Consider the following 27,227-nt stretch of genomic DNA (forward strand, 5'->3'; position numbering starts at 1 on the left):
AGTGTGCGGCAGAGCTGCCTGCTCCACCCCACCTCCAGGAGCCACTGCCGGACAGACTGGCCACTTCCAGGAGTGGTGCGGGGCCAGGGCAGGCAGGGAGCCTGCCTTAGCCCCTCTGAGTGCCACTACCATCCTGGAGCCACTCGAGGTAAGTGGTGCCAGGCTGGAGCCCACACCCCAAATCCCTCCTACACCTCGCACCTCAACCTCCTACCCTGAGCCCCCTAACTCCCTGCCTTGATCTCCCTGCTACACCCTAAACCCTTCCTGCACTCTGACTCCCTGTGCTGAGCCCCTAGCCCCCTGCCACACCCCACACCCTTCCTGCACCCCAATCCCCTGCCCTGAGCCCCCTTCTGCATCCTTTGCCCTGAGCCCCTTCCTGCACACCACACTTCCTCCCGCACCCCAACCCCCTGTCCCAGTCCTACATTCATGGCCCTGCATACAATTTACTGACCTAGATGTGTCCCTCAGGCCAAAAAGTTTGCCCACTCCTGTTCTAACCACTGCACTAGGCTCCTAGAAAAAATAGCCAAGGAACATTATGATGTGTTTTAACGCTCTCTATGTTTAAAAGCCTGTCTAAGTGAAGATTTTGATTTTATTGTCTCATGCTATGAGAACTCTCATTAAAGTTAACTAGTGTTGTGGTTGTGTGAGGATGGCAGGATCAGGCCCTAAGGAAATTAACATCACTTTGCTAGCCTTTAGCACTTACGGAATTTTCATTATTATTCCATTTTTTCAATAAAAATGATTAAGTAGTATTTCAGTTTAGTGTAGAAAAATCAGATTAATTAAAGTAAAAGTACCAATAAATGTTGCAAGTGAGCAATAGAGAGCACTAATGCATTTTCAGCTGTATTGCCTGTATATTCAGTAGTCTAGCAGAATGACTCTTTTGAGGCCTTTATATTCTCTGGCTATAGATGATGCTTCATGCTTCATACACGGAACTAAGGGCTTATCTGCACTTGAAATGCTACAATGGCACAGCTGCAGCTGCACTGCCACTGCACTTCAGAAAAAACACTATCTAGACAGACAGGATGGACTCTCCTGTCGACATAGGTAATCCACCTCCCTGAGAAAGGCAGTAGCTAAGCTGACAGAAGAATGCTGCAGCTGTGCCATTCTAGTGCCATAGTGTAGACATTTTTTACATCAATTGAAAAAGTTTTTCCTTCCATCTCTCTGAGGACTGGTCTGCACTAGAAAGTTAGCTTGACCAACTACATCACTTAAGGGTGTCAAAAATTCACACCCATGAGATATGTAGTTACGCTGATCTAAGCCCCAGTATAGGCAGCGCTAGGTCAATGAAATAATTCTTCCATCGACCTAGGTACTGCCTCTCAGAGAAGTGGGTTTATTTCAGTGACAGAAGAACCTCTCCCATCGCTGTAGTAGGTGGTGTCTGTTTTACCAAACTATAGTGGTGCAGTTGTAGCACCAGAGCTATGCTGCTGTAGTGTTTCTACTGTGGGCATATAACCTGAGAAGCAGTAGCTAGGGTGACGGAAGAATTCTTCTGAACATCTACCCGTGTCTACACCAGGAGTTAGGTCAACATAACTGCGGTGTTCAAGGTGCAAACTTTTTCTGAGCTCTGAGCAACATAGCTAGGCGAATCTAATTTTTAGTGTAGACCAGGCCTGAGTGGGTCCAGCCCAGCTTTTTTCATAACAGTAAAGGGCTCAGATATTTTCTTGTAATAAATTCAAAGGGACATTAATCCTTGGTAGCTGTGATCAGAAGATTAAGTAAAATTATGAAATAGAGAGAGAAAGAGACATAGTGATCCAGTTTGAATGCATTTCATGTGGTGCCACAGAGAGGCGTTTAGCCTCATGCAGTGTTTGAAGACACCAAAGTGTATCAGGTACTCTATTTGGCCTGCTAAGTTTCTGAAACAAATTCAGGCACTTTCAATCCTTACCTTAATCTCTCCACCTCTGCATCATCTACAAGAAAATCTCTTTTTTGCACCAGTTTATGGATCTTCTGAATCAATTCATCCTCTCTTTGTTTCTGCATTTTTGTTTTTTCTTTTTCTGATCAAAAACAGAAAGAATAAGACAAGGGTTAGGTACTCGGATTTCTAACATTTGACCAATGAAAGTCAATGGCCTTTGTCCAGATTTACAGCAGGAGAGCAGGGCATGATCCAGGGTCATAATTTTCCAGGCCATAATATTCAAGACATTTTATTATTTGGTAAATATTCTTCCCTGCTTCTCCTGAAACCACAAGGCAACAATCCACTCTTTACAGAAAGGGTCAGGAGTGAATGGATATAGTGAGAAAGGGAAACATTTTTTTCAGTGCAAATACATAAGGTTAATCAGTAAATTGTGTTCATTTGAGATAATTTCCAGGTTCTGGAAAGGTGACCCCAAGGAAAGTATATAGGCTCATAATGAAAGCAAGGCACTGTAGTCCAATGTTGATACCTTGTTGAGGATGCTCCCTACTACCTGGTTATTCTGACAGACTGCTTCTGCTCCAGGATGCTCCTGTTTCTGACCCTGGCTTCAGTCAGTGCTTGCTCCTGCTCCTGCTCCAACACCTGTTCCAGCCACAGCTGGTTGCCCAGCTGTCCTACCACTAGGACACTGGAGTGGGTATCAGGAGATGTGAGTTTGGCTACCAGCACTCTCACTGAGCTGCAATGTGGTGTTGGACAAATCATTGTTATGACTAGCCAGAAAATAGAAATCTCTGACTGTGAAAATCTGCATGTTTTGAAAAACATGTTTTTCCATTTTTCCCAAATCAGGATGAAAAGTTAAAAGTGCAAAATTTTCATGGGAGGGGATTTCCAGAAAAATATTGTTTGGGGAGAATTACAGGGGAATTTTTTGGGTACCTCCATGAAAGGCTCTTGGCAACTTCACTTTCGACCTGCAGGCAGAAAGAGAAATTGACAAGAGTCTTCAAGGCAGGCAGCCAGAGGCTGCGCACCCAGGCTCTCCACAGCCGCTTCAGCCTGGCTGCTGGAGAGCCAGGGTGCTCAGCCACCTGCTTTTCCCTTAGGCAGAAAGTGAAATTGACAAGAGCCTTCCAGGTGGACAGATGAGGAGCCATCATTTCAATTTGCCTAATGGAAAATCAAATTTTCTGCAAAATTGAAATCTTTTGGCCAAATGAAAAATTTCAATCTTACCAAAAGGCTATTTTATTTGGAAAATCATTCCACTAGAAAATTCCTAACCAGCTCTAGTCACTGTATCTCTATTTCCCCTGCCACTCTTTGTCTGTCTTGTCTATGTAAAGTGTAAGCCCTTCAGGGCAGAGACTGTCTCTTGCTGCACGTTTGCACGGTGCCTAGCACAATAGCTCTACTGTGATATTAATAAAAAAACATTCATAAGTTCAAAACCTTTGGTAAATTTTCAGTCTAGAAATCTCTCCATGGCATCATTTAGAGTTTATTTTCCTAATCTCTTTAAGAAGAGCATTTTTAAGTAAGGGCACAATGGATATAGAATAATGGCAAAACTCCCATTCACTTAATATGGGAATGTGATCAGGCCTCAGATAAAATGGAGCAACCTATGTGACAGCTCTGCCTCTCTCAGTGTAATTTGGTACATACAGCAGCATCAAAACATCAACTCTGATAAAAGTCAGGTAGTAGAATTATTACATTATAGTGGAGCTAAATAAAACTATTATTTACCCAACATTTCAAAGCCAGTGTAATCAATATTGTCCTAGTTAATCAGGCAAAACCAGAGCCAATTTATCATGACTAGATTGTCTGAAAACGATCGTTTCTGTTGAATGATAGATTTGGCTGTCACATGCTAAAATTGTAAATATGAGGGCTTAGGGGAGATATAGTTCAAAGGTATAAAACAAATATAGTTAAGACAAAACTCCCTAGGGCTAAAACTGAGCAAGTGGAACAGTGATGGGAAAGCTAGAGGGGAACCTAGCCCATACATTTCCTTAAAGAATTCAAAATGTTTATGAGAGAAAACAAAGCTTCACATTAAATCAAGAATTTTTGTTTTCAGTAGTGGAGGTGTGGAACTGAGCTCAGAGAAACATCAAATTGAGTCAAGTATATTGAAAGTCCCTGGGACACATCTACATTGTGATGCATTCAGTATATCTTGTTTATTGACCAAATTTATAAGGGCTCCTAATACTTCTAAAAATCCAGACATTTGAAAAGAGTTTTTTATTACAGCTTAATGATTTGCCCAAGGGCTCCAGCTGTATTTCCCACTGGAAATTTCTGCAATAAATCCACATCTTTAAAAAATGGAATAAAGGCATTTTGAAAGTTGGCTTTTAGAGCTGGAAAATCATTATTCCTTCGAGAACTGTATGTTACGGTTTGCCAGTGAAAGAGGAAATAAACAATTTGTAATGCACAACAAGGCTACTTTGTTTTTCACAAGAAGTATTTTTAGTTTTTATGAAAATAATATTTTATTCAAAAGATTAAGTGTGCATGTTGTTATCAAATTCTGTTGGTTCTTCAAAGATTCCTTATTGTTACCTAAAATGGGCATGGGGAGGGGGGAATACTTGGGCATAATGTCAATGAATACTTAATCTTAACATGTTCAGCAAAAATAAAAAAGGATTCTTAAAACTGACAACTGCTGGACCATGTTGCAATGAGCCTCCCTCTCCCATCCTGGAAGGTAGGGACCAGCCACCATTATGACACTTACATCAACTGAGCTGGAATAAATGGGCCTGAAGAGTCAGCAGTATTAGCATGACTCTGTCACTGTCCAACATTAAACATCATTGTAAAGGATGGTTAAAAAAAAAATTCTGCTTTTGACCAGCAGACAGGAGGGGAAGAAGAAACAGGCTAATAAAGGTGGAGAAAATACAGCTTTTGTTGATGGAGAATTCCAAGCTGCAGGTCAGTCATAGACAGATGCTTTGGATTGGCAAGTCTGCCACAACAGCACTGCTCTGAGCTCTGGCTTATTTCCTGGTCTGGGGTGTCATCTGTTTGATTTGGCCCCTCTCCTACTGGTCTATCTCAGGCTGGGCAGAGCTGGCTAGAGCTGGATGGGCTGTCTTATCTGATTGTGCTGGTGCCATGTGCTACAACTGACCTCAAGATCAAATCACATGGAAAGACAAGAGAGCGAGAAGATAGGAGGAAAAGAGTGGGGAAGAAAGGGGAACATGCAAGGGAACGGGAAATAATCAGGATCTCACGTGTCTCTGGTTTATGGAATGGTGATGACCACGTGACCCTGAGGAAGTGCCAAGGTCTGGACTTGAAGATGATGCAGTAACCTTCTAGGGCCACAGGTGAAGGACCAAGTCCCTGGAGGGGAATGGGATGGAGGCCTACAGGCCTTTTCCCTCCTTCAGGAATTTCCTGCCAGTTCACAGGTGCTCAGCCCCAAAGTCTCTTTTTAAGCCCTCTCAAAAAGGGGTTAACGGACAGAATAGTCCATCCTCTCATTATTTGTTCACCATCAGACCTAACTTCTGACATCACATATAGTCTATTAAATTCCAGTACAACACTCTTCTAGTTTACCAGGTATGATCTCAACACAGTCTTTGAATTTTATCAGTAAAGCCCTTTTGTTTAGATTAATTTAGTCTTTCTGTTTTTCACTTTTACTAATTTTTATAAACAATTTTATGTAACAGTTGCAGTTGGACTTTTGTTACCTTTTTCCAACACCATTTGTTAATACAGATGACTGAACCATTCATAAGCTTCCATCCACTTTCCTCACTTGGACTCACCACTGCAGCAGGCCTGCTATGCTCCAATTGTTACAACACCACCATCTTCTCTATCTCCAGGTGAAGAGCCATCAGTGGGATCAAAACACATGGATCCTCTTATGGAAGGCCAGGTGTGAAAGGGGAGAGAGCTGTGGGGACAAACTCACATGCAGATTGTCCCCCCACCCCACCCTTTTGGGGATCTGCTGACAAGTAAATGCAGATTGAGTCCTGGGTCCTACAGTCCTTATTCAGCTATTTCCTTTTACTGAAAGCCTACTCCTGTTCCCATTTAAGTCAATGCAATATGTCCATTGAAACCAATGGGAGCATGAGCTGGCTCATACACAGCACAGACAAAATATACATAAAAGGCATGACAATTGCTTTAGTCCATGTTTCTCTAGGCTGGGAAAATCCCAATGCTAGCATTTAATACTGTGCAAAGGCCAACAGCCCTATATTTCTTAATCCCATTGCCTGCGCTTAATATTCAAATATTCTGTATGTGAATTTGCCAACAGCTGGCACTGCTGGAAATAAATGCTAAATAGTCAGATATGCAAATATGACTCTTAGAAAGGATTGCTGGGTGGTGCATGGTGCACAGTGTGCTACGGTCTAAGAAAGAACTGCCGTATATTAAACTTTACTTAATTAAAACTTTGTAATTTAAGCTGTGGGAGGGTGTTTCTAGGAAAAAGTAGTCCTAAGTATAAGTAAACAGAAGTTTAAATGAGAGGTTTGAATACAGGAGCACTAGTAAGAGTAGATCATTCTTACTTGTTATCTATGCAGCATTCACAATCTTTTACAAAATAACCTCTGCTTGAATTATTCTCCATTGCGTACTATTCATCCCATACATGTGTTAGCAAAATATTGGAGGACTCATTTGGCGCAAAAGTAGCTGAGATAATGTCAAGAAGAAAAAAAAAAGAAACATGAATGTATTTTGTTAGATGTGCATGAAACGTGGAAAGCTTCTTATCCCACTGAGAAATGCTGCTATTTGTCTACTGGGCTCAGAGGGGGGAAGTGTAGATGTGATCAGCTTCCTATTTTATGACTGACCTGCTGTTTCATTTCTGGCAAGGTTTTTTCTTCTCTTTTACCTTGCTTGCTAGCTGTGAAGTTTTTCTCACAATGATAAGTGGAAAAATAAAGGACAAATGACTAGAAGACTCAAAACCCACCCTAACGGTTGGGTAAAAGTAAATTATTTCTGAAAGGTACTATAGGCCCCGTACATACTTCTGGCGTAGTTGTACTTATTGGCTTGTATGAGGCACATTTGTACATATAAGCAGCAATTGTGAATCAGTGTTGTCCTGGAAGTCTATTTAAGAGTTTTTAATGACTTATGCCTAGGCCCCAGGTGCTTAAAATGGGAGCAGCAGGTTTGGTAAGACAGTGTTTAAAGAGTGTCCCTCAGCAAACCAGCTCAATTTTAAAAAACTGTTTTTTGCTAGTACTGCAAACCTTTCTTTTCCCCCACCTCTCATATAAGCACTGCCTGAGGGACCAAAATCCCAGGAGCACCACAGCAGTGCTTGGCAGACTGGGGATGTACATGGCAACAGTGACTTTCTGCTACCTCTTCTTCCCCTCACATGTATGATCCTGGGGACAGTCAGGGAACCACTTCAGTCTGATAAAACTTAAAGCAACCTCAGTCCTGCTCTAAGCAGAGCTCTTGTGTAACACCTCCACCACCCCACCAGTGGGCATTACACCAGCAAATATAGTTGCAGTGCATGTGCAAGCCACACCTTTCCTACTCCAAAATGTCCCCTACAGCAAGGGACCAAGAGGATTGAATTCAAACGGGGGCCGGGGGAGGACTCTCTCTCCACTTATGGGAGATTTTGTGCTGCCAGAATCCCCATTCAGAATTACAGTTATGCTCTGTAAATCAAGATGGGCTATTGAGTTCCAGACAACTCCACTTTCAGCTGGCACACAAGGGGGCAAGATTTTTCCTCTCAGCCTTGATTCTCTGTGACCTTGCACCTTGCCAAGTCATTTCCACCTGTACAAAGTGAGTGCAAAGCTGATTTAAAACATTTCTGACCTCAGTATCAATTTTATATTGTTGCATATAATTTGATTTAAGAAATAAAAGGCTAATTTTCTTAATGCATTTCTAGGCATTTCCCCCTTCCTCAGAGTTTCTAGCTCATTGCTGAATTCAGCAAGGCTGTTGTAACCTGCCCTCACACAATGTGGCACTCTGTCTCCTAGTGGGGTGTCTAGTGCACATATGGAAGCCTGCTACAATCTTGGCTGACAAAGATGAGTCTTTTAGCTTGGGCATATTTAGATGCAGAAGTCTATCTATATTTAGATGCAGAAGTCTTAGGTTCAGTCCCCTCTACTGATGATCCACACAGGGACATGGCATTACACTATGCTGCAGAACTTACGTAGGAAACCTTACTGTGGAATCTAGATCCAGTGTTCACAGGGTCATGAATACACTGATGCATTATCATTACCAGAGCCTGCCAAGGGAAAGCAAATCTGCTGCATTTAATAATACAGCATGGGGTTAACAGAACAAATTGCTGTGGTAAAGAAAACATCTCAGTCAATGCACATATTATTCTTATTAAAATATCTCATGTCATTACAGGAACGGTTTGCTTCACTGAGTTCTACTATCCACTGGACACAATCCTAATTAGCATTACTACGTTTTTTATTTAAGATAAACTAAAAATACAAACACGGGATTCAGCTTTACCTGAGGTTGTTAATTTTTATTTAAGCCATTCTAGGTGGATTGTATTGTTCTTTTTGAAAGGCTCATGGAAGATTTCATATCTAATTATAACTTCTTAGCCAAAGTTCTGCCCCAGAGGAAATTATGTTCATCTGAATGATACAAGGCCATTTCATTACTTTATTAAAAGCGAGTAGCCATGCTCTGGTAACCCCCCACCCTTCTAATAATTCCCATGTATGGCAGTGGAACTAATCTCATTTTCTGGATCAAAACCTTTTGCCATCCCCCTCTGGATCAAAACCTCTGCCAACAGTAGATTCATGGGTGAGAGAGAGGTAAACCCTGCAAAGATTTAATTGTGGAGTGAAAGATCAGTGACTAGGAACAGACAAAGAGTATTTCAGGTTCTTTGGCTCTGGGAGTGTGATTGTGGCACTGATTTTGCATTCATGCTAATGTCAGCAAGTGCACAATCCTTTAAAAAAGTTTATTAGAGAATGAATAAAGGTTGTTCAAAAGGTGGTAAAAATAAAATACCCCCTCCCCCACAATCTCAGCTGCTGAGTAACACTACGTTGACTAAAGGATTCACAAAATGTATAGCCAGAATACACTGAGGAATTGAAGGTTTGGCATGAATTCATAAGATGGGGTGTACAGTAAAATCAATGGGAATGGGCCAAATTCTGCTTTTGGTCACAGACACACAGGAGTCAACAGAGCCTACCCAGGGCTTATCACAGAAGTAAATGCTTGTAGGGTCAAGCCCCATGTTCCTTTTTTGGAATAAGATGGTGGCTCAGTATTTTGCAAAGTAACAGGAGGAATAGCTGAGCTAAAATAACAAGAAGGCCAACCCGTGAAGTTCTTACTAAAAGAAAGTTATCGATGGATTTCAGTGGGAGTTTTTACTGAGTAAGGACTCCAGGACTGTGCCCAAGGAGGATTCTGCACATACTTGGAGCAATGAAGCTGTTGAGAATTTAGGATCAGGCCCTTAAAGATTCAGGTAAACATGGACTAGACCTTTTCCTCAACCCTCTCTGGAAAGCCTCATACTTTCAACTGTTTTCTTAGGTTATAGCGTGGCTTATAGGGAGTAACAATTAATTAGTATCTCTAGGAAACACACAAAAACTCACATCCAAGGTTTAATTTCCCATCAGACCATCACCAGGTGTTCCATATCCATCAACGTTTTCCATTCTTTAGCACACTCTCCCTCACATAATGCGTCAACATAGTTTGTCAACAGTGGTTCTCATAAGATTTTCAAGGGATTGAAAGAATCTTGGAATAATGCAGTTTGTTGGAGTGATATTTGCAGTCCTGGCCATCAGAAGGGGCAGATGAAATACGCAAAGAATTTCAGAAAAATAGAGAGCTGAAGGAAGAGCAAACAAAACCTGAGTGAAAATAAGGACATTAGAAGAGAGCAAAGTGCAGGAAACACACAAAGAGGGATGGAAATGACAGTGAAAGGGATTGCGCCTGGCTTGGGGTTGCAGGTATCTGGCCCCTAGAAGAGTTTCTGTTTTTCAAAGCACTTTGTAAGGTTGGCATAGAAATTACCTGGAATTGCTACTAAATTCTGCAGCTCCTGTTTAAGGTTCATGATGTCCTTGCACAGCTGAATGTCATCCATCCTGCAGAAACAGAAAAAGCACATCAGAACCATACATACATGTTACATTTATTTGTGGGTCGAGATAAAACACCTGTGAAACCTGTAGTACAGCCCTTTCTTTGGGGCTTCATGCATCTGCTTGAGGCACGGATATTTAGCCCATGCACCAAACTGCCATCAGTCACAGACACCTTTCAACGCACAGTGTTGCAGAACAAATATCCTCCATTATAATGCCCTACCAGGTGACCTCTCCTATCAGTGCTTTTTATACCATGCAGACCTAATCTATATATTTTTATTGTCACATTACCTACTTTTTCCTTTTCTGCATCTCGCCCTACCTCTGAAAATGGGCACCTGCATATTTAATAAATCAGCAGTGGAACTGTGGCAAGGGCTACAGCAATAAGCAGGGCAATCCCTGATTGCTACAGTTCAGCTGGCATTCACTAGGGAAAAGGGAGAGTATAAGCATGAAAGAGAGAATGGTTCAGTGGTTAGACTAGTAGCCTGGGACTTGGGAGACAATGGTTCAATTATTTATTTTACCACTGACTTCCTCTGTGATGTTGAGCAGATCTCTCTGTGCCACAGTTCCCCAGCTATTAAAATGGGGATAATAGTATTTGTGGTGTGAAGATAAAGATTGTGAGCAGAGCTGGCTCCAGCATTTTTGCCACCCCAAGCGGCAAAAAAAAAAAAAAAAAAAAAGCCGTGATCAGCAGCAGCTCTACTGCCGCCGCTTCATCCTTCCGAGAGGGACTGAGGGACCCACCGCCAAATTGCCGCCAAAGAGCCAGATGTGCTGTCCCTTTCCGTTGGCTGCCCCAAGCACCCTCTTGCTGCGCTGGTGCCTGGAGCTGGCCCTGATTGTGAGGTGCTCAGATAGTATAGTAACGGAGGCCAGATAAGTACAATAGGTAGAGAATAATGTAAGATAACTAAGCCCTGGTCTACACTACAGAGTTAGGTCGAATTTAGCCGTGTTGGTCGATTTTATAATGAATGCATCTACACAAGCAACCCCGTTCCTTTGACCTATAGGGCTCTTAAAATCAATTTCTGTACTCCTCCCCAGTGAGGGGAGTAGCACTAAAATTGACCTTGCTGGGTCGAATTTGGGGTAGAGCGGACACAAATTAATGTTATTGGCCTCCGGGAGCTATCCCAGAGTGCTCCAATGTGACCACTCTGGACAGCACTTTCAACTCTGATGCACTAGCCAGGTACACAAGAAAAGCCCCAGAAACTTTTGAATTTCATTTCCTGTTTGGTCCAGCGTGACGAGCTCAGCAGCACAGATGACCTTGCAGTCCCCCCCCAGAATCACAAACGAGCTCCAGCATAGACCTAACGCGAGACACTGGGTCTGACTGCTGTACGGAGAGAAGAATCTGTGCAGGCAGAACTCCAACCAAAAAGAAGAAATGCAAATACATATGCCAAAATTGCACAGGGCATGATGGACACAGGCTACAACAGGGACACACAGCAGTGCTGCATGAAAGTCAAGGAGCTCAGGCAAGCCTACCAAAAGACAAAGGAGGCAAACAGTTGTTCTTTGTCAGAGCCCCATATATGCTGCTTCTATGACCAGCTGCATGGCATTCTAAGGGGGGACCCTACCACTACCCCACCACTGTCCGTGGACACCTGCAAGGGGGTGTCTCACACAACATGGAGGAGGATTTTGTGGAGGAGGAAGAGGAGGAGGAGAATGTGCAGCAGGCAAGCAGTGTATTCATTCTCCCCAGCAGCCAGGACCTTTTCATCACCCTGGAGCCAATACCCTCCCAAAGCGGGATCCCTGACCCTGAAGTCAGAGAAGGCCCTTCTGTGAGTGCACATTTGTAACTACAGTACAGGGTTTAAAAACAATAGTTTAATGTTTGATTTGCCGTGAAGACTTGGGATGCATTTGCGGCCAGTACAGCTACTGGAAAAGTCTTTTAACGTGTATGGGGATGGAGTGGGAATCCTCCAGGGACATCTCCATGAAGCTCTCCTGGAGGTACTCTGAAAGCCTTTGCAGAAGGTTTCTGGGCACTTTACCATGCCAAGCCAGTAGCAAGTAGTCTAGAATCATTGCAGCACAAAGCATGGTAGCAAATGGTCCTGGGTTTTGGTCGCATTCAAGCAACATTTGGTCTATATCTTTCTGTGTTAACCTCAGGAGAATGATATCATTCATGGTCACCTGGTTGAAATAGGGGAATTTTTGTAAGGGATCAGTAAAAGGACCCCGTTCTTGCTGGGCTGTTTTGCTTGGGTAAAAGGGATCAACCCTGAGAATAGCCGCATGAGGGTGGGGAGAGGGAGGGTGAAGGGATCATCCCAAATAGCCACACCAGGGGAAGGGGGGGAAAGGTGTGTGCTGCACATCCACCCAAAAACCGCAGCCCCTCCTTTTAAATGGCAAACCCAACCAGCATTGCTTGCTATGGGAAAGGAGGGCACTGCAGTTTGAAAACATTCCCATGTGTTATGAAGGCATTAGAAGCTAAACCCGCGTACCCTTTGGCTTACCATGGCTGCCTGGAAACTGAATTCTGTTTCCCTCCCGCAGGTGCAAATATTTCTATGCTCCCCCTATCATCTCTGTCTCTGAGGTTATTGCAGATTGCAGCTGTGATCGAAGGGAGGGTGGGGTGGTTGGCTTACAGGGAGTTAAAATCAACAAAGAGAGGGGGTTTGCATCAAGGAGAAACACACACAATGGTCACACCGTAGCCTGGCTACTCATGAAACTGGTTTTCAAAACCTCTCTGATGCGCAGTGTGCCTACCTGTGCTCTTCTAATTGCCCCGGTGTCTGGCTGTTCAAAATTGGCAGCCAGGCAATTTGCCTCAATCTCCCACCCCACCATAAATGGCTCCCCGTCACTCTCACAGATATTATGGAGCACACAGCAAGCAGTAATAACAATGGGAATATTAGCAGCAAAGAGTCCTGTGGCACCTTATAGACTAACAGATGTATTGGAGCATGAGCTTTCGTGGGTGAATACCCACTTCGTCGGATGCAATGGGAATATTGGTTGCACTGAGGTCTAACCTAGTCAGCAAACAGCACCAGTGAGCTTTTAAAAATCAAAAGGCACATTCTACCACCATTCTGCACTTGCTTAGCCTATAGTTGAACTGCTCCTTACTACTGTCCAGGCTGCCTATGCATGGCTTCATGAGCCATTGGAGCACGGGGTAGGCTGGGTCTCCAAGGATAACTATTGGCATTTCAACATCCCCAACAGTCATTTTCTGATCTGGGAAGTAAGTTCCTTCTTGCAGTTGCTCAAACAGCCCAGAGTTCCTAAAGATGCGAGCATCATGCATCTTTCCCAGCCATCCCATGCTGATGTCAGTGAAACGTCCTTTGTGATTCACCAGTGCTTCCAGCACCATTGAGAAGTACCCCTTGCGGTTTATGTACTGGCTGGCAAGGTGGTACATTGCCAAGATGGGGATATGTGTTCCACCTATTACCCCACCAAAATTAGGGAACCCCATTGCAGCAAAGCCATCCACGATGACCTGCACATTTTCCAGAGTCACTACCCTTGTTGGCAGAAGGTCAGTGATTGCATTGGCTACTTGGATCACAGCAGCCTCACAGCAGATTTGCCCACTCCAAATTGATTCCTGACTGACCAGTAGCAGTCAGGCATTGTAAGCTTTCACAGTGCTATCGCCACTCACTTCTCAACAATCAGGGCAGCTCTCATGTTGATATTCCTGCGCTTCAGGGCAGGGGAAAGCAACTCACAGAGTTCTAGGAAAGTAGCCTTACACATCCGAAAGTTTCGCTGCCACTGGGAATCATCGCATACCTGCAACACTATGCGGTTCCACCAGTTTGTGCTTGTTTGCCGAGCACAGAATCAGCATTCCACTGTATCAACCAGCCCCACTGCCGCTATGATGGCCCAATTGCCACAGCCTGTGCTTTCAAGAACATCTGTGTCCATGTCCTCCTCACAATCATCCTCGTGCTGGCTCCTAGCTAGGCTCTGCACATACTGCAGGATAATGCGTGAGGTGTTTACAGTGCTCACAACAGCAGCGGTGAGCTGAGTGGGCTCCATACTTGCCATGCTATGGCATGTGCACAGGTAACCCAGGCAAAAAGGTGCAAAATTATTGTCTGCAGTTGCTTTCACAGAGGGAGGGAGGGAGGGATGGAGGGAGAGGAGAGGAGAGTGATGACATGTACCCAAAACCACCTCCTACAATGTTTATGCCCCATCAGGCATTGGGAGCTTAACCCATAATTCCAATGGGCAGCAGAGACTGCAGAAACTGTGGGATAGCTTCCCACAGTGCACCGCTCCGTGAGTCGATGCTAGCCACAGTAGTGAGGACACACTCCGCCAACTTAATGCGCTTAGTGGGGACATACACAATCGACTGTATAAAATCGATTTTTTAAAATTGACTTCTATAAAATCAACCTAATTTTGTAGTGTAGACATACCCTAAGACCCAGTTCTGTGAAGTGCTGAGCATTATCAGCTCCCATTGAAGCTAATAGCACCTCAGAGGGTGGCATTCATAATCATTGGTAGAAGCAGCAGTACATTGCAAATGTTGATGATCTCGCAATCATTGTGATCTAGCAATCTTCCCAACAAATACTACATTTTAGATTAACATTTGAATTCAGCTTCATTAGCAGCACTGTGCTTATGCTCATGTACTGCAGCTGAGGGCTGTTTCTGGGGCTGCTGTTTCCAAATCACATTTCAAAGAAGAAAAAGAATATAAAAATTAGCCTTGAAGATACATTGTTCTGCTCAGGTATCTTTCCCAGATCAGCAATACTAGCTCTGTCTGCACCCACCTACAGACTCCCTGTTTCACATACTCCAGTTCCAGCAGTTGATTCTCTAAGTCAGCTGTATTTCTGCTGAATGTTTGCTACACACTCCATCCTTATGATTATATTATTGCACAATTCCTATTACTCAAGCCTTTTGAATGTGGCAGAGGATATGATAGCACAGGGAATTGCAAGGGGACTTTGTGCTAGAAGGCCCAGAACTGTAGCAGACTCATATGAGACACAATCAGAGAGAGAGCAAAGGATAATGAAATCAAACTATAGAATTAAGTGAGGAGTGGGAAAGTAGGCATTTCTGTCACAAGCAAGATCTTAATCACAAATTGAGCTCACATCCTCCCTCAGTCCCCTACACTGGCCTCCCCAAAGACCTATCCTTCAGCTGCTTTTATTGCTATTAAAACATGCTGATCCTTTTATTGCTTGCTGCTTTGTTTATCTCCATCTTCCCTGCTCCTTTGTTTATGTAAGAAGGGAGTAATGGCTATTCCTTCCAGGTCTGGTTTCTGTCCTCACAGATGGTGTCAGTGGGATAATCATAGGTGTGTGCACGGGGTGTGCTGGGTGTGCCCAGGCACACTCTCATGCCCACAGGCCGAATCCAGCCCCTCAGGGCTTTGGATCTGGAAGCCGTGGGATTTGCTTCCTTCCCATAGTGCCGCAGGCTGCACCACTCTCAGAAGCGGCTGGCATGGTACCATGTCCCTGGGAGGCAGAGGGCTCTGTGCATTGCTTCAGGTACTACCCCCCGCAGCTCCCATTGGCCGGGAATGGGGAACCGCGGCAATGGGAGGTTTGGGGGAGGTACCTGGAGGTGTGGCAAGGGCAGAACTCGGAGTCCCGTGCCCGCCCCCCCAGGGGCCGCACAGGGCCATGGTGAGTGGCGCGGCATGGGGTCAGGTCAGGCAGGCAGGGAGCGTGCCGCTGCAGGTAAGCAGCACTTGCCCCACAACTCCCTGCCCTGAGCCTCCTGCCTGCACCCTGTGCCCCTCTTGCACCCCAACTTCTTGCCCTGAGCCCCCTGCCGCACCCAACACCCTTCCTGCAACCCAACCCCCTGCCCTGAGCCCCCTCCTGCACTCCGAACCCCTCCTGCACCCCAAGCCCCTTCCCTGAGCTCCCTCATACACCCTGAACCCCTCCTCTGCTCCAATCTCTAGCCCTGAGCCCCTTCACGCACACCGCACCCCTTCCCATACCCTGCACCCCCCCACACACCCCAACCTCTATGATGTGCGCCTTTAAAAATAAAAAAATAAAATTCCCTGTGTGCACATCCTAATGAAATGTGCCGCACATGCCTATTGGATAATCTTCATTATGACCTCCTTCCTTTCTTCCCCATCAGCTCCAAATGCCACTGTGCACCTCAACCAGGAAGCAACGCATCCTCCAGGATCTCTGCTTGTATGGTCTGCCGACAGGATGAGAATCTTGCTCTTCCTATATCATGATTTAACGTCACCGTGTGGCCTAATCACTAATTCACTATTATGTTTGTACCCAATACACAGAGAGGCAGAAACCTTCATGCTGAAGGATATTTTCCTCTCAGGTTCTCCACATTGCTCATGATCAGCATGAGCAAAATCTGTTTCATTATGCTGAATGGTACTGAAATTACTTTTATCAATTAATAATCTGAAACACTATGTCTGTAGGAGACTCAGTAATAAAACGTGCTGGGAAGTAAGCAAACTATATAGCTCCTCATCCATTTTGTATTTGCACAGTTTGGGTGTTGTGTACTACTCTAATATATTTGAATAAAATGACTTCTCAGGAAGGAGACATTTTTCTCAGGAGGAAGATGTTCAGTATTGACCTGCTATTTTTGGCTCGTGTCTACAGGCCTCAGCTGGTGTAAAGTGGTGTAGTTCCAGTGCAGTCAATTCATACCAGCTGAGGATCTGGCCCATAATATTTACTTCAGAAAATTCTTCTTCTACCGTATAAATTGGTCCCAATTTGGAAAACCTGGGCCAGAGAGGTGCTGGTCACAACTCCTCACTGTGCCAGTCTGACCACCTCCACTCCAAAATGAAGTTCCAGAGGGTGATATTAATTGCTGTCCACCTTCACAGTTTCTGTCAAGGGATTTCAAATGTTGATAGAGCCTGCTAAGAAGATGTGCTCCATCAATTAATCCCCAGGTCTTGCTGGCCACACCTCCTCTCTGGCCAGCATCGCCCAGTTTGGTGGTAGTGCTGGCCTCCTGTACTTTCCCCAGCCATAGAGAGACTGTTATGGCCTCCATCACCACTGCAATTTCTGCCCACTAGGGCCACCCATGGAGCTTTGGCTGCCAGAGGCCCCCAGCAGTGCAGACCCTGCTTTCTTCACATACCATATTCCCAGCATATCTCTATTGATTCATGAACTTTGTCATTCCTGACTCATAGCCCTTTGGAGATAAATAAATAACTCTCCATGGCAGAAATAGCCCTGTTACCATCTGAATCCTAAATGTCATGAGCAATTTGACCTTTCCAAAGCCACAGCCCCTCAAGCTGGTGGGTTTGTGACTGATAAAAGCTAAACCCACCATCTGCACTGACTTTCTAAGCTACTTCTAATATCTTTCCTCCCTCCAGTGTTAAACAACCTTTGTATCTCATCCACTCCACGTACTGCCTAGCAAAAATCTGCTCAATGTATTCAGATGGCTAAAGAAGATTCAGGGTGCCTGTTTGTAAACTCCGAGCTAAGTCCTCAGACACATGGTATAATAAACGGATGTGGGAACTCACACGTTTGGATGTAAATACAAAGCTGACCAAGTGTATGTAGTGAGCAGCATAACATGAAGCCCCAGGGCTAAATCAGTTTATCCTGAGCCAGGATCATGTCATTGTCCCCTCAAAGGGGGGAACTGTTAGGAGCCCTAAAGAAGAGGCTGGGGGTGCAGCCTCCCAACCCCACAGGCCCCTGGGAAGAGAAGGGAATGCCAGCCACATGGAGGGCCTTTCAATGCGTGCAGCTGGTCTGGTCTCTCCCCACTTGTGCCCCAACAGCCTAGTTGTCCCCTAGTTGCATGGAGAGAGCCCCCCTGCAAGCCCTACAGTAGCAACCAAAGGAAGACCCAGTGGGAATTAATGCTGCTTCAGAAAGTGCCAACTCGCAATGGATTTCTCATTCAAAATCCACACAGTCAGCAAGGCATAATGAGACAGAGAGAGAGAAAGACTGGTCCCCACCTCCAAATCTAATGTACCATAAACTTCATACAGCTCCAGTGTGTAAGCATTAGGATATAGCAATGGTAGAAACAACTAAGACAGAAAGAAGATTATCTGCAGTGTCCCAGAGAGGGGGCAATCTACACAGCAGAGGAAGCAATATCCCTTTTTGCACCCCCAAAGCTCTACAGAGCGGAGTTCCCTCCACTCATGACAGCTGAGAGGACATTCTAATTCTCCTAATTATTACAACAGCTTTTGTATAAAAGCAACATATGGCCTACAAATAAATCCACAAAGTCACAAGGCAGATGATCAGGAAAAGACATATACGCTTTTGTTTAGCTTATCTAAAAGGCCTGATCTGCTTCCCCACCACAATGCTCTCTCATTTTGAATAGTAACCAGGTAGATCAGGTCAATCAATCCAAAGTTCCTTTCCATCCAGTATGGCATGGCATAGTATGGTATGGATGAAATTCCCAGCCCAGCTACTATATCTGCAAAGCAGTTTGAGATGTTTTATATGAAAGTTGCAATACACAAATAAATGTAACTGAACACAGCACAGTGTGTGTGGTATATGGTGCGTTTTATCCAGTCTCCCTAAAGCACCATACAGTTTTGGTGCACCATACATTGCAGTAAAGGCAACAGTAAATTGAAGAGCTATACAGTTTGTCTGGTTTCCATAAGAGCTGAGCTTTAAATATCTGCACAGGTTCCAGGCACAACAATGCTATCTGTGTGAGTTACAAGTATGGTGAAGTGTTTCTCTTAATAACAGACAAAATTCATTCCTGAAGTAACTTCAGTGGAGCTACCCCAGGGATGAATCTGGGCATATACTTCAAAGCATTCCTGACACTCTTTTTATAATTCCTCTTCTGTTATTTAACGGCTTCTTTCAATAAATCCTGTACATGGTCAGAGATAGCACCTCTGCATAGCAAGAATTATCAACCCTCTTGCAATTTTAAAAAATATCCTCCAAAGCTAAAACCAGACAATCTATTTGCTCATGAACTATAAAATGGCACATAATGAATAAAAATGTGAACAAATGACTTTATATACATGTTACAAATGACAGAAAAATAAACAGCTTTAAAGAGCCCTGCAGTAAGCTGGTATAGTGACACAGCCCACTGATACATCATGCCATGATCCATTTACTAGGAGAAGAATGCCCTGAGCCATAATGCAGTAGTTCCCATACTATCCTCTGGTTTGATATACAACCTGAGTCATCACAGCTCTCCACAGTGCTAGAGCAAGAGAAAGCAGTGACCACAGGGGAAATTCCATTAAATGATGTCTAACTAGTTCTCAGGCCTGGTCTACACTACGCGTTTAAACTGATTTTAGCAGCGTTAAACCGATTTAACACTGTACCCGTCCACACAACGAGGCCCTTTATATCAATATAAAGGGCTCTTTAAACCTGTTTCTGTACTCCTCCCCAACGAGAGGAGTAGCACTAAAATCGGTATAGGGTTAGGGTTAGTGTGGCCGCAAATCGACAGTATTGGCCTCCAGGCGGTATCCCTCAGTGCACTATTGTGACTGCTCTGGACAGCAATCCGAACTCGGATGCACTGGCCAGGTAAACAGGAAAAGCCCCGTGAACTTTTGAATTGCATTTCCTGTTTGCCCAGCGTGGAGCTCTGATCAGCACGGGTGGCGATGCAGTCCCAAATCCAAAAAGAGCTCCAGCATGGACCGTACGGGAGATACAGGATCTGATCGCTGCATGGGGAAACAAATCTGTTCTATCAGAGCTCCGTTACAGAAGACGAAATGCCAAAGTGTTTGAAAAAAATCTCCAGGCTACACAGTGCTGCGTGACAAGCGTAACGGAAAGCCAAAGAATCAAATGGATGCTCATGGAGGGAGGGAGAAGGTACTGAGGACTCCAGCTATCCCACAGTCCACAGCAGTCTCTGAAAAGTATTTGCATTCTTGGCTGAGCTCCCAATGCCTGTAGGTTCAAACACATTGTCCAGCGTGGTTCAGAGTATAGCTCGTCAATTTACTCCCTCCCCCTCCCACTTGAAAAAAAAGGGAAAAAAATCATTTCTTGACTTTTTTTAATGTCACCCTATGTGTACTGAATGCTGCTGGTAGACGCAATGCTGTGGCAGTAAAGAGCAGTATCCACTCCTCTTCCCTCCCCAGTAGCAGATGGTACAATATGCTTGATAGCTGCTGAATACTCCTGGCTGGCCTCAGGTGAGGCTGGCTGGAGGGGGCACCTGGGTAAAAATAGGAATGATTCCTGGTCATTCCCAGTAGATGGTACAGAACGGCTGGTAACTGTCCTCGTTGACTCTAGGACTGGAAGGAACCTCGAGAGGTCATCGAGTCCAGTCCCCTGCCCTCATGGCAGGACCAAATACTGTCTAGACCATCCCTGATAGACATTTATCTAACCTATTCTTAAATATTTCCAGAGATGGAGATTCCACAACCTCCCGAGGCAATTTATTCCAGTGTTTAATTACCCTGACAGTTAGGAACTTTTTCCTAATGTCCAACCTAAATCTCCCTTGCTGCAGTTTTAGCCCATTGCTTCTTGTTCTATCATTAGAGGCTAAGGTGAACAAGTTTTCTCCCTCCTCCTGATGACACCCTTTTAGATACCTGAAAACTGCTATCATGTCCCCTCATCATAGCAACTGGGGGCTGAGCTTCAATCAGCCCCCTCCCTTTCATGTGTAAAGAAAAGATTCTGTACTGCCTGGACTATCATAGCAGCTGGAGGCTGGGCTCCTCTCCCGCACACCGCTTAATGTCATGCCTGGACTATCATAGCACTGGAGGCTGCCTCCCCCTCATTTTATCTCACTAACAAGTCACTGTTTCTTATTCCTGCATTCTTTATAACTTCATGACACAAATGGGGGGGACACTGCCACGGTAGCCCAGGAAGGTTGGGGAGGAGGGAAGCAATGGGTGGGGTTGTTGCAGGGGCACCCCCCGTGAATGGCATGCAGCTCATCACTTCTGCGGGATCTGACATGGAGCGGCTGTGCTCTCTGGTTCTCTGATACACTGGTTCTCTAGTACACTTGCCCCATATTCTAGGCAGGACTGACTATTTTTAGATACCATAAAGGAGGGATTGACTCAGGAAGTCATTCCTATTTTTGTCTTTGCGCCCCCGGCCGACCTCAGCCGGGGCGCCCATGATAGCAGCAGATGGTACAGAACGACAGATAACTGTCCTCTCATTGCCAATTTACAATGGCAGCAGACGGTACAGAACAACTGATAACCATCTCTTCTATCATGCAAAAGCAAATGAATGCTGCTGTGTAGCGCTGCAGTATCGTCTCTGTCAGTGGCAGCCAGTACACATACGGTGACAGTAAAAAAAAGCTGAATGGGCTCCATGGTTGCAGTGCTACGGCGTCTGCCAGACCAATCCAGGGAAAAAGGGTGTGAAATGATTGTCTGCCATTGCTTTCCCGGAGGAAGGAATGAGTGACGACATTTACCCAGAACCACCCGCAACAATGATTTTTGCCCCATCAGGCACTGGGATCTCAACCCAGAATTCCAAGGCACAGGGGAGCCTGCGGGAACTATAGGATAGCTATGGAATAGCTAACCACAGTGCAACGCTCCAGAAATCGACGCTAGCCTCGGACCATGGACGCACACCGCCAAATTAATGTGCTTAGTGTGGCCGTGTGCACTCGACTTTATACAATCTGTTTTACAAAACCGGTTTATGTAAAATCGGAATAATCCCGTAGTGTAGACATACCCTCAGTGTAAGGTGAAGATAGATGTCAGATTATTTTTTAAAAAGAGTAAAGAAATACAAGAGAAAGAGAGAAGAGACATTTTTCATGTTTTGACTTTAAATATATTTTGCCAAGGAAGAGCATAGCTCTATTCCCTGATGCAATTCTGGATCTTGATTCCAGTGTTCTGCCTCCATACTTGTGCAGCACTGCTACTGGAATGGCAGCATACTGGAGTTGAGACCCACTGTGCAGATGTGAGAGCAGAATTTTGCCTGAAGACTTTCCTGATAATAAAAAGATTGTAAAAAACTTAACAGGGCTTTAAAAATGATTCATGCTTATTTCTGTACTTGAGATTTTTTGTTTTCTACTTTAGCATTAGTTCATTTCAAACAGTTGAATATTATTTAACAGTCCTTTTGTGAGGTTTCTCCCAGAGGAGTAAGAAAGGCCTGTACTTGTAGTTTAAGATCCAGCTGTTATACAGAACTGTGCTTCTATTGTGGGGGGAGGGGGAAGAAAGATGATAAAAGCTTGAGCAGATTCTGTGTTTCCCACTGTTTCCTTAACTGTAATGATCATCTAAAGGGAAAAAATGTCCTGAAGAGTTTTAATTACAATTAATGGTGGGTGAAGATCAAACTGTTTAAAGATTGGAATAAAGATTGAAAAGCTTTGGATCTCAGAGTTTCAGGTGATAGCATTGCTGAGCGACGGTAGTTCTGTTGCCAAGTAGCGTTTAAGATTCAGAATTAGGCTCCATTTCAGTGGCTTGGGGACAAACTTCACCCTGCCCAGCCATTGTTTAAGAGAAAGGAAGATCTTGTAGTTAAGGCACAAATCTGAGTTTTATTCACAGCCTGCCACAGGCTTCCTATGTGATCTTGGGCAAATCACTTACCACCTCTGTTCCAGTTTCCTCATCTGAAGAAAGGGGATAATAATACATCCCTAACTCACAGAACTAGCTATTATCTTTGGAAAGTCATGGGAGACGGGAGAGATTCTAGAAGACTGGAAAAGGGCAAATATAGTGCCCATCTATAAAAAGGGAAATAAAAACAACCCAGGAAACTACAGACCAGTTAGTTTAACTTCTGTGCCAGGGAAAATAATGGAGCAAGTAATTAAAGAAATCATCTGCAAACACTTGGAAGGTGGTAAGGTGATAGGGAATAGCCAGCATGGATTTGTAAAATCGTGTCAAACCAATCTGATAGCTTTCTTTGATAGGATAACGAGTCTTGTGGATAAGGGAGAAGCGGTGGATGTGGTATACCTAGACTTTAGTAAGGCATTTGATACGGTCTCGCATGATATCCTTATCGATAAACTAGGCAAATACAATTTAGATGGGGCTACTATAAGGTGGGTGCATAACTGGCTGGATAACCGCACTCAGAGAGTATTTATTAATGGCTCCCAATCCTGCTGGAAAGCTATAACAAGTGGGGTTCCGCAGGGGTCTGCTTTGGGACCGGCTCTGTTCAATATCTTCATCAACGACTTAGATGTTGGCATAGAAAGTATGCTTATTAAGTTTGCGGACGATACCAAACTGGGTGGGATTGCAACTGCTTTGGAGTACAGGGTCAAAATTCAAAATAATCTGGACAAATTGGAGAAATGGTCTGAGGTAAACCGGATGAAGTTCAATAAAGACAAATGCAAAGTGCTCCACTTAGAAAGGAACAATCAGTTTCACACATACAGAATGGGAAGAGACTGTCTAGGAAGGAGTATGGCAGAAAGAGATCTACAGGTCATAGAGGACCACAAGCTAAATATGAGTCAACAGTGTGATACTGTTGCAAAAAAGCAAACATGATTCTGGGATGCACTAACAGGTGTGTTGTAAACAAGACACGAGAAGTCATTCTTCCGCTCTACTCTGCGCTGGTTAGGCCTCAACTGGAGTATTGTGTCCAGTTCTGGGTACCGCATTTCAAGAAAGATGTGGAGAAATTGGAGAGGGTCCAGAGAAGAGCAACAAGAATGATTAAAGGTCTTGAGAACATGACCTATGAAGGAAGGCTGAAAGAATTGGGTTTATTTAGTTTGGAAAAGAGAAGACTGAGAGGGGACATGATAGCAGTTTTCAGGTATCTAAAAGGGAGTCATCAGGAGGAGGGAGAAAACTTGTTCACCTTAGCCTCTAATGGTAGAACAAGAAGCAATGGGCTAAAACTGCAGCAAGGGAGATTTAGGTTGGACATAAGGAAAAAGTTCCTAACTGTCAGGGTAGTTAAACACTGGAATAAATTGCCTCAGGAGGTTGTGGAATCTCCATCTCTGGAAATATTTAAGAATAGGTTAGATAAATGTCTGTCAGGGATGGTCTAGACAGTATTTGGTCCTGCCATGAGGGCAGGGGACTGGACTCGATGACCTCTCGAGGTCCCTTCCAGTCCTAGAGTCTATGAATCTATGAATCTATGAAACTACCTTAATTAATGTTTGCAAAGTGCTTTCCATCCTCAGTCAGAAAGTGCCATCACAATATTAATTTATTTTTTATTCAATGCTTATCTGAATTGTCCACCTGTATTACCAGGCAGAGAAACTGCAGGAACAGGATTTCTTGTGTAATTTCCATTGCTTCTTTCTACCATGAAAACATATTATTTGGCCATTTCTGCTCTCAGGCCTCGCTAGGTTCTGAGAATTCAGGGATGCACCAAATTAGGAAATAGGGAAGCAGAGTTAACTGAGCTCTTTCAGTTTGCAGCAAAGTTTTGGTTCAAGTTTGAGTGGAGTTGAGGGGTGGGAAAAAGAGTTCCTTCTTGTACCCAACTTGGCTTCCCCAGCCCTAGTTGCAGTAATCACACCCAGCTTTCTTGTGGCGCTATGTTTTCATTATCACAGAAGCAAATTAGTAAAAGTAAGTAGGATTCTTTAGTCACACTGAACTGCCAGTTTCACACTAAAGCCATTTGAAGGTGGCTACGCTGTTCACATAGGGCAGTCAGACATTTGAGCCACATATAGAAGAGCCATATCGTCAGCTTGCATGAATCAACATAACTCCACCAACTTAAATAATGCTATGCTGATTTGCACCAGCTGAGAATCTGGCCTATGGCATTTATCAAAGCAGTATGCAGTGTTATTGTCACCCTGTTGTCAGTCCCAGGATATTGGAGAGACAAGGTGGGTGAGGTAATATCTTTTACTAGACCAACTTCTGTTGGTGAGAGAAACAAGCTTTCGAGCTACACGGAGCTGTTTCTCAGGTCTGGGTGAGGCACCTGTTTGATCTTGTATTTAGCTGTGACCCTCTAAATACTTTTTCCAGATCTGAGGAAAAGCTCTGTGTAGCTCAAAAACTTGTCTCTCTCACCAACAGAAGTTGGTTCAATAAAAAATATTTCCTCACCCGCTTTGTCTCTCATTTATCAAATTATCACATAAAAGCTCTGTGTGGCCAGAAACCCTGACTTCTCTGTTAATTTTCCTGCTGTTAATAACAGAACTGTATAAGTAAACTTCAAATACTTTCTTCAATGATTTCGGCATAAGTTTAGCAGTTCAGCGTATCTAGAGAGTGTCTGCTAATTTTATTGACTGACTTTGAAGGCTACAAAATAGATCTATTGTCTCCTTGGAGTATCCGTAGGAGTGTACTTAAGTTTCTCTTATTCTCTCTTTATTGGACCATGAAACCCTTTTGAATTCATTTGTGCAGCTCAAAAGCAAACCCACATTTTCAACTTGATGGTTTTGTGGGTCCACTCTCTTTAGCAGCCCTTTTACTGGTTTTGCCAGCAGCTATTTCATTCTGTAGTTCTGCTGGGGCATATTCCTGTCTGGAAGTAAAGTTGCTCATTGCAATAAAAATCTTAGGAGATGGAAGAACCCACCCTAAGGGAGATTATAAAAGAAGAATCATGGATGATGATGCAGACCCATAAGCTGATATTACTACACTAGAATCAGCAGAGGATCTACTGAAAGAGTTTATAGTAGTCTTGCCCCTAAACATCACTAGTAGGAGTGGTTGTTGAACACCAGTTCAGAGAGGAGACATTAGTGAGGGAGACTTCTGTGTTTTAAAGGAAGAATATAATTGAAATCAAAGGGGAGTATAGCAGAACTAACTGGATATTTAGGAGTAAAAATCTACACAGAAATAGTGGGGAGTAGTCTGACGGCAAAATCTTCGATGATGGGGAGATTGGTGGCATGATTTCTCCCCATCTATCAGTAGGACTGGAGGGAGAGGTAGGGATGGGCTAGGAGAATTGCAGAGCTTAGCTTTGTCTATATTTAAGGCCAACTAGTAGACACAGGGAACATGGAATGGGATTTCTACAGTAAAGATTTTTGGGGAATGAAATCGCTAACTAAATCTTGAGGCTAATTGAGATTCTTGTATTGATATGGAAAGGTTATATGTGTCCCTTTTCTAAAACTGGCCTGTTTTATTTCATTTGTCCCTGTCAGTACATTACAGATTCCCTCTTGGATTTCTGAAGCTTCTAATTATAAAACCATGAATTCCCAGATAACCTTTAATAGAGGAGAATATAGTACATATTATCTGAGTCATTATGGTATGTGTTTATCATGTTGTTATTCAGCTTGACATCTGGTGATGCTCAGACAGGAACACACAGAGCCTGCAATTAATGTAACAGATTTCTGACTAGCCCTGCCTGGCTGGTCACATTCCAAATCAAAAGTCCTATGATTAACTTCGCACTGTCTGATCCTGAAGAAGCATGGAGGGGGGGAAGGGAAGGTACTGTACTGGTACTTTGATATAGTATTGTAATTCAATTATCACAGATGTTTGACAGAGGTGAAGGCAAGGGTATTTGAAAATCCCAGCCATTGCAGTTCATATTTAATATATTTCAGACAAATTCAAACTAGAATAAATTCAGCACCACTCAAGCTGCCTGAATTGTGTCCTCTGTGGCATTTCTGCTATCTTGGGCTGAAATCTTTTCTGAGGACAGGCATGGAGTTTTACCACCAACTTCAGAATAGCACATGCATTTAGAGAAAAATCAGAAAGGCTAAGGCACAAAACGAGTTATATCTAGCAAGAGACATTGAAGGAAATAAGAGGAACTATAATTACACTAGAAGCAAGAGAAAGATGAAGGCAGATGTAGGCCCACTACTTAGCAGGGAAGGAGAGCTAACAACAGAGTAGACAACACCAAGAAGGCTAAGGTGAAGGGTTGCCAGGTGTCTGATTTTCATCTGGAATACCCAGTCAAAAAGGGACCCTGACAGTGGTCATTAAAAGTCTGGTTGGTGGCGCAGCGGGGCTAAGGCAGGCTCCCTGGCTGCTGTGGCTCCGCGAGGCTCCCGGAAGCAGCGGCATGCCCCCACTCCAGCCCCAGCACTTTTCTGCTCCACAG

At 44.0% G+C, this 27,227-nt stretch overlaps 1 protein-coding gene across 1 annotated transcript in view; it reads right to left on the reverse strand.

The window, feature by feature from the left end:
* BMERB1 (bMERB domain containing 1) overlaps positions 1–27,227 on the reverse strand; it is an 85,930-nt gene that overhangs the window by 7,218 nt on the left and 51,485 nt on the right. Inside the window, exons 3-4 of the mRNA XM_050967774.1 lie at positions 10,028–10,101; positions 1,943–2,057 (exon numbers count right to left, since the gene is read on the reverse strand). Of these exons, the coding sequence (XP_050823731.1) occupies positions 1,943–2,057; positions 10,028–10,101 (189 nt within the window). The remainder of the gene's footprint in view (positions 1–1,942; positions 2,058–10,027; positions 10,102–27,227) is intronic.

The sequence above is a fragment of the Gopherus flavomarginatus genome, chromosome 9 (assembly GCF_025201925.1).
Source record: "Gopherus flavomarginatus isolate rGopFla2 chromosome 9, rGopFla2.mat.asm, whole genome shotgun sequence".
Taxonomy (NCBI): domain Eukaryota; kingdom Metazoa; phylum Chordata; order Testudines; family Testudinidae; genus Gopherus; species Gopherus flavomarginatus.